This window comes from Pygoscelis adeliae, unplaced genomic scaffold (assembly GCF_000699105.1).
Source record: "Pygoscelis adeliae isolate BGI_AS28 unplaced genomic scaffold, ASM69910v1 Scaffold537, whole genome shotgun sequence".
Lineage (NCBI taxonomy): Eukaryota > Metazoa > Chordata > Aves > Sphenisciformes > Spheniscidae > Pygoscelis > Pygoscelis adeliae.
This window is the reverse complement of record NW_008825213.1, coordinates 46798-55058: the sequence shown is the minus strand read 5'-3', so window position 1 is coordinate 55058 and position 8261 is coordinate 46798. Positions and strand designations below refer to the sequence as shown.

Below are 8261 nucleotides of genomic sequence, written 5' to 3'. Positions count from 1 at the left end.
CAGTGGACCGGAAAATCCCCTTTCCGTCCTCAGATGAGAAGCCCTGTAAAGGGAGACACTGGTGGCTGCGGACGCTGAAGCCCTCCCCTATGAAGCCATCGGGCAACCACAGCCAGCGAGGCCAGCTGCCCCTGAAGAGATCTGTCAGCACGGAGCGCTACGTGGAGACCCTGGTGGTGGCTGACAAAATGATGGTGGGGTACCACGGGCGGCGGGACATAGAGCAGTACATCCTGGCCATCATGAATATTGTAAGTGTTATAACCACATCATGAACCTTGGGGGACCCCAGGGACTCACACACCCAGCAGCAGAGAGCAAGCAAGAATAAATCCCGTTCGTCACCCCTAATGTCTGGGTTTGGCAGAGGGTGCCATGTGCTTTTCCTGCAAGAAGACAAGCGGGTTGGGAATACAGTGGGGAAATCAGGTCTGTTCCAGGATGGCAGTGGCTTCTCCCCATCCCCAAAGCAAGACGTTTGGGTCACAAATCCTGACACGCTGCTGCTGCTCATGAGCGGTGATACTCTGGAGCCTGCAGGGACTCTCTGTTGTATAGGGGAGGCACTGTAGGAGAGGTAAACTCTGGCCCATCTGACCGTGCTACAGGCCAGATCTGGACTGGGAGAACAAAGCCCTTTCTTTGAACAGCATCTCTCATCTCAAATTAGCATTGCAAATAGGGCCAGCCAAGCTGAGAAACACATGGGAAAGCATAAGGACAGTGAGCTCTCACGCTTGGGGGCTGATCAGCGTGAGGGGTAGGGAGAAATACCCTTGTTCTTCCATACCGTGCCGCCCGTGTCTCTGGGTTACTGCAGAGGAGCTTCCTCTGCAGCATCAGATTTGGGTCATTGCTGGCGGCAGGATACCAGGCTAGATGCATTAACAGCCTGAATTGGCCATGCTGAATCCTCCTGTGAGGTGAGATACGCTTGGAAGTTATCCATCAAACCGCTGAAAGTCCCTCTGTGATGGTTCTTTGTCCTGTCCTCTGCAGGATCTCTTTTCATGGCTTGCTCTGTTTGCATTTCTAAAGCAGATGCCAGATTTTAAAACAATACCATTTCTAACCGTTTCATCTGCTGTAAAACACCCATCGTGTGATGGCAGATTTCTGAGAGATGCCATGTCGTCCCCTGCCGATGGGCAGTCAGGAAAGCTTCGTCCCCGTGGCTGCATAATGCCAGGACTGTGGGGCTTCCCCACCTGAGCTCCAGGCAAGGAGCAGGTGCTGTGGGATGTCGGCTTCACTGCTCGAATCTCCCCAGAAGGAGACACCGAGGTCTGAACATGGTTTAGGAGGCTCTGCAATCCTAAGCGTGGATTCTGATACCCATTTCTGACTTCTGAAAAGATTGTGTTCAGACCCTGCAGCCCACACTGATGAAGCAGCCCTGTTTCCCTCCGCCGGGTGCCCAGCACATGCCAGCTCACCCGCCGATTGCACCGTCACCCAGGCAGCGAGCTCATTTTTAAGACTCGTCTTTTCTTGTTTCTTGGAGGTCAGGTTGCCAAACTTTTCCAGGACTCGAGTCTGGGCAATATTGTCAATATCCTGGTGACCCGGCTGATTCTCCTCACCGAGGATCAGGTAAGGTGGGCTTTGCTGAGCCACTTCTGTCATGCATCTGCACTTCCTTTGCGGGTCTGTGTGTTCCCCCTGGATGTCACCCCTGGGACACCCCCCCCAGTGCAGTCTGCTGGGTGCACCACAACCTCTCAGTGGCAGCTGGGGTCTGGGTTCAGGCTATGGGCTGAAGAGACCTCTGGGACTCTGAGGACTGTTTCTATGATAAGGTGGCTTTAGGGAGGTTTAAGTAGCTTTAGTCCTTCTAAAGTCTTGCTTTCCCATGGCCTCCATGAAAAGGTGGAGGCATTTGGACTGGTGTCAGTGCTCTGCTGGCATGGGAATAGGCAGTGCCTTCATATCAGAGCTTTCCTGGGAACACACTGTCATGTTGCTTCCATTCCAGCCTACACTGGAGATTAACCACCATGCCGGGAAATCCCTGGACAGCTTCTGCAAGTGGCAGAAATCCATTGTGAACAGGAATGGCAATGGGAACGCTATCCCCGAGAATGGCATAGCCAACCACGACACTGCAGTGCTGATCACCAGGTAAGGCTGAGACCAGCCCTGGCAGCGTTGTCCTCGTGGGGGGGGGATGTCCTCTGTGCAGCTGTCCTCTATCTCTGTCCAAGTGGTTCATCCGAGGCTTCCTTCCCATGCGCTCCCCCGCAAGCTGCCTGGCAGCGGCTGTCCCTCAGGCTGGCCACTTGCCAGTTCCCTTGCAGCGATGCAGATTATTGCAGTTCAGATAGTTATCATCCTCCAGTGTCTTCCCTCAGTCTTTGTTGTGCTCTCAAGGAGCTTGGTGTGCAGCCACAGGTATTTGTGCACCAAAAGTCAATGGCGTAGTGCATACAGCGGTGTTGGGCACATATGGGAACCCACCCCGGAGTCATGGAGCATCGGGCATCCTACTGAAACAGAGAGCTCCATCTGCCCCTGCTGTGAAAGATGAAGAAGAGGATACAAGTGGGATCTGAGCATCGTGACAGTGGCAGAGTGCCTCCAGCCAGTACGGGATTTGGCTCACCTCATTTTAGGTGCCTACATGTAGGGCTGAACTCTCTCCTTGGAAGCTGATGGACACCCTTGAAGTAGTGACTTCATCCCAGCTCCCTTAGGACAAGAGCAGCCCTGCCCTGCCTGTGTCTCTGCAGTCCTATATCAACAGTCTAGGTCAGCAGCTTAACCTGGATGCTGAATTAGACCCCCAGAGCTGGGTGAAGGGATCTGAACCTTCACATGCAGGACAAATAACCCCCATCAGAATAGATGGGTGCTTCAGCCTGGAGCAGCAGAGGGTACGGGAGGGACAGCTGGAAGGATGGATGGATGGATGGTCGGAAGGAAAGAAGATGCAGAGAGGATGACGGGGACAGTGGAAGGAACAGAGGGGCAGCTGGGAGGACAGAGGATGCCAAAGGGAGAGCTGGAAGGACGGAGGGGACGAAGGGCACTGAGAGGCAGCTCTCGGCGGTGCTGCCAGCTGCGCCCAGGATACTGGCTCTCCAGTGCCACATAAATCCTGCTTGGGCAGAGGGGAGAAGCAGCCTGGGGAGAAGCCAAAGGCAAACCCAAGATTTGTTTGTGCCTTGTTTTCCCCCTCTTGCGGAGTGGAATAAAGTCATAAAATGAAAGCTCTGGAGAGGGGACCCTCCAAGCGGGAGCTGGTTTCGTTGGCGCCATGTGCCACTCTCCTGCTCCAGTTCCCACTGGCGGTGGAAGCCATGTGCGGCCTGGTGCATCCCTCCCAGGGAGCTCATGAGAGCTGCCTGGTGCATCCCTCCTGGGGAGCTTGTGAGATGAGAGCCCGCAAGCACCAGGGGGAGGAGCGAGCAAAAGGCCCCTCGGCTCCAGCTTTTCACCCTCCTGGGGCTGCGGTGTCTGCTTTTCCTTCCCTCCCGCCACACGTGTGGGACGCAAATGCTGGCTCCGAGTTCTTCGGCCTCCCACCAGATGTTTGAGCTAACCCAAAGCGATTCACCGGGCCAGCCGCACCAGGCTTGGACAGCACCAGCGCATCCGGCCCTGTCTCTAATAAATTCTCCGTCTCCCGATAACATCTTGCTGAGCTGCGGGCTTTTTTCTCTTGCAGGGACGTGTCAAACCAGAGCCTCCGAAGGCTTTAACAGTATTCGCTCAAAACAAAGCAACAAACGTTTTTCACTCGCTTGGTTTCCTGCCAGGGGTGAGAGGTTTGGACACTTCCAGAGAGCGCCAGGGGCCAAAGGGACAGGAGCCATCACCAGAAACACGTTACGCTTAACCCATCATGTGCTATCAGCTTGCTTCCTCCCCACTCCCGTCCCTGTGAGGCCGCCGGGGCAAGCGGTGTTGGATGGTCCTGCTCACTGTGCAGGTATCCCCCAAACCCGCACCACGATCAACATCCACGGTGCTCTGAGCCCAGCTCGCACTCGGGTTGCAATGCACCTCGGGGCTAAGGAGCAACACCCCAGCCCGGCTCTGGGGCGTCCAGCCCGGCTGCCGCCAGTCCCCCCGCCTGCCCGCCCTACACAGATTTCAGTGTTAACCTTGCCCCTTTCAGCCCGGGTTTTGCAAAGACCCAAATGTCTCAGGAGTCTCACCTTCTGGAGAAGGTATTTGAACAGAGGCAGGGAGGGCATGTGGTTCATCTCTGCAATTAAATGATAATATTCACTCTCCGGCCCAAACTGGTCTCTTTTGGAGCTGCTGCCGCATCCCATTGTGAGGGTGCTGCCTTTCAGTTTGGAGGAGATTTTGATTTGCTGTCCTTGTTTTGCTTTTCCTTATACACGGCTAACGATGTCAAAACAGTCAATTCCTTGATGCAACGGCTGGAAGTCAAGGCCAGGAACAGAGGGAAGAGTCATCTTGAATCAACCCATATTGAATTTGTTTGGAAAATTCTCAGTAAAGAACTAAACTGAAAAAAAAAAAATCACTTTAGCATTTTAATGAAACCACAGCGGGGTTTGAAATGGAACATGTTTTCAAACTGAAATGTTTTCCTTATTTTAAAAAAAAATTCAGAATTGCATATTTGATTGATACAAATTGCTGCGAGGGACCTGAGTTTACAGACAGCAGGCTGGCCCTGTCCTCTTCCACCCTGCGCTGCTGGGGCAGATCCTTGAGCCCAGTGCCTCCCAGGAGAGAAGTGGCCAGCTCCTGGGAGTGCACTGGTGCTAGTGAGCAGAGCTGGACCACTCACCCAAACCCAAAGAACTTCAAGGCTGGAATAGCATTGTCCCTGCTGATTTACCACGTTTCATCAAAACCAAACCTCTGACCCCGCTCAGCACTGCCCCATAGTTAAGGGACAGGAGCTATTGTTAAAAATCCACAGTGAGTCTCGGCCTGGGGAAAGTGAGTGTTGTACAATATGAATCAGAGGCGTCTTACCTGTTACAGTTGGTACTTTCCATTCCAGAAGTGTTGCATGAGCCATGGGCTGTTTTGAAGTGTTTTGGATGTGAACACACCAGTAAAATGGAGATGCGCTATTTTGGAGCCACCGAAATTGTAACTGTTCTTAACGCTGCCTTCTGTTCTTTGCAGATACGACATTTGCATCTACAAGAATAAACCGTGTGGCACCCTGGGTAGGTAGGATTTTGCTGCCCCTTCGGCAGCACTTCTCACCAGCACACGCATCTTTGGGAGCGTGGCAAGAGTGGGCTGTGCCATCCCCCTTTCCTAGTGAGCAGGCTGAGGGGAAGCGCTCGCCCAATGCTACGGCAAGCACCGGCAGCGGAGCCAGGAACAGGCCAGTGGTTTCCAGCCTGCTCAACTGTGTAGCCTCCTTACTTCTGTAAACACTACAAGCAGCAACTCGGAGGACGGATGGGCTCTGGAATGCTTCTCCGTTATATCCCTGGGTCAGGTCCAGCCTGATGATTAAGAACCGCTCGCATCTAGGGCTGGTCCATAGCCTAGTGGTGTATTCCTGGCTTAGGAGAGAGAAATAAGACTTTTTTGTGATGACTATAAAGGGAGTTCTTTATTTAAACTGCTAGACGCAGACAGACCCTGCAGCTCTCTCTGGCTGTAGCTCCTAATTTGTCTTGCCCTGGTCTAGACTAAGCAGTCAGGGAGGGATTACTGCTCTGAATCACTGCAGTTAAAAAGGAAAAGTTGGTGGATCTCTGACCTGATGCGGCTGCAGATGAGGTGCCTGGGAGGGAGGTTGAGGCTGGAGGTGCCGTGATGGCTCGATTCGTTCCTTTAACAGAGGCTCTTCCTTCCCTGGCCTGGTGCAGCGGGCACAGCCTGTGGTGGTGGGACAGTGTATGGGCAGAGCGTTGGGGAATCTGCTGATCAGGGGGGATTTCTGCATGATTCAGCCCTCCAGATGGAGTCAGGCTGGATTCCTGATCATGGTGGGTGTCAGAACCAAGCGCGGATGTCAGGTTGGATCCCGGCTTACTCGGTTGTCCAGGCTGCCCTGGCTGACTTCGGATGCCCAAGTGCTGATGCAGTTGATCGCACGTTCCCCTACCAGCAGTGCTAGTGTTGTGACAGGGACTGCTCCCCCTCTGCACAGTCTGGGGTTTGGATATGAAATTCAGACGATTTTGACCCATTCTTAGCATTTCCGAGCCTGTCATTGTTAATTTAGTTGACAGTGCTGAGTGACCATATGCCCACTGCCCGTAAGAGCCATGGGTCCATCCCAAAGCCCAGTGCAACCGGTGGGAAGAAACTTGTCATTGACAGCAGGCTATGTTCAGTGTTAGTGAGTGCGAAGCACATCAGTTTTAGTCCCCAGATACCACCCACGTCCCCTGCAGATGCTTTGTGCTGTGACCCTATGTGACGGCTCTGTCTGGCTTCCCTAGGCCTGGCCCCCGTCGGTGGGATGTGCGAACGAGAACGAAGCTGCAGCATCAACGAGGACATTGGCCTGGCCACAGCCTTCACCATTGCCCACGAGATCGGCCACACGTGAGTATCGTGCCAGAAGAGTCCCTGGGAGTGGCCATCACAGGGAAGGGCCCCTGTTGGTTTGTGGCTGCCAATAGGAGCTGAAAAATCCTTCCTATGGATGATCCAGATGTGTCAAAAATGCAGCAGCTGATCATCTCTCTATTGCCTTGGTGATGCTTTCTAGGTTTGGCATGAATCATGATGGGGTCGGCAACAGCTGTGGCTCCCGTGGGCAAGAAACGGCCAAGCTCATGGCTGCTCACATCACCATGAAGACCAACCCGTTTGTATGGTCCACGTGCAGCAGGGATTACATCACCAGCTTCCTGGAGTAAGGAATCCATCTCACCTTGCCCTTCCTTCTGCCTCACAACCAGTACACACCTCCAACCTCTCACAGTCAGTTGTGAGGAGTGGGTAAAGCCAAAGAAAAGCCCCCAAAGCACACAGCCCATGCACCTTCTGTCTTGTCTCCCAACACCTCATCCTGTCCCAAGAGGCACACGCTTTCCTTCCTTCCTTTAGACTGTCCCATGGTTTGCTTGCCTGCTAAAGATACTAACCCCATTTACCTTGCAGCTGTGAGACCTTTATTTAGGTTCCCCACTTCCACAAACTTCACAAATATATCAGTAGCTTCTGGAGGCATTTGGATGTTTCTGAAGTTCAGCCAGGAGCTGCAGGGAAGGGTTGGTGTGCTGGGGAAGGAGGATCTGGAGACAGGACTGTCTGCATGGTCTAGGCAGCTTCTCCAGACAGTAAGGAGGAGAGTTTTCAGTTGTGAACAAGCAACGTAGGAGAAAGGTTTTTTGTTTTTTTCCAAAGCACCTTTAGGAATCGGAGAAGGGATTTAGGCTCCTAAGTCCCAGAGTTCCAATATTGTCACCTTGCCTGAGTCATGCCTCTGCAGCCTGAAAGAGCTTCTCATCCAGGGTTCAGGCAGCCCCCAGAGTTTCTATCACAAAATGAGCAGTCGGGATCAATTTTGGTGAGGTTTTTGGTAGGATATGGGCACTACCTAATGGAAGGACTGGGTAGGACTTGGGTCACAACTGGAAGAAGCAAGTGTGTGGGATCACTGTGGCGGGAAGTCCCTGGGGAGTCTGAATACCAGACCTCTACTGGAGACACTGTTGTTGTAACACTGCGAGAGGGGAAGCAAAGGCAAGCCTCCCCGAGGGGCTGCCGCCTGCCCCGCTGTCCCACAAAGCTTGGCCAAACCGCATGGCTCATCACCAAATCCCACATCTGGCAGCTTACGTTTGGCCGCAGCAAAACCTGTCCCCCTCCCTTTTCAACCCTGGACGTGCACCGCAGCAAGGCATGTTGCACGGACAGCGCCGGGAAAGTGCCATGGCAGAGGCTGCCTTGTCCTCAGGTAACCCCGAGGTCCCAGTGGGGCTGGCGGAGGACGGCGAGTTCATGTCGGCCCTCTCCACGGTTTGTGCTGGCCGCCCCCGCCTGAGCACGGCCCCAGGAGCCTCTGCCGGGATGGGGCCGTGGTATGTGCAAGACCCCGGGACACAGGGCCGGGGGAGTGGTGACAGGGGCCTTGATTTAGGGAGAGCTCAGAAAGCAGCAAGGAAGGGGGAGGGAAAGGCGTGTTTCTTGCAAAATTTGGACGCTCCTACAAAGCTCTGGCATGCAGAAGGACGGGCTGGGAGAGCAGGGGCTCTCCGCACTCGGCACCTCCGGTTGCTCTCAGCTGGGGCTCTGCAGCCAGGGGGTGGGAGGGCAGCCCCTCTGCCTACCCGCCACCCTGGGGGTCCTGGACGCAT

The 8261-nt window shown here is 54.0% G+C and overlaps 1 protein-coding gene across 1 annotated transcript in view; it reads left to right on the top strand.

Annotated features, from left to right (window-relative positions):
- Window positions 1-8261, top strand: part of ADAMTS10 (ADAM metallopeptidase with thrombospondin type 1 motif, 10) — a 44901-nt gene that overhangs the window by 13077 nt on the left and 23563 nt on the right. Inside the window, exons 4-9 of the mRNA XM_009329056.1 lie at window positions 34-251; window positions 1510-1593; window positions 1976-2121; window positions 5116-5159; window positions 6396-6501; window positions 6668-6814. Coding sequence (XP_009327331.1) covers window positions 34-251; window positions 1510-1593; window positions 1976-2121; window positions 5116-5159; window positions 6396-6501; window positions 6668-6814 — 745 coding nt within the window. The remainder of the gene's footprint in view (window positions 1-33; window positions 252-1509; window positions 1594-1975; window positions 2122-5115; window positions 5160-6395; window positions 6502-6667; window positions 6815-8261) is intronic.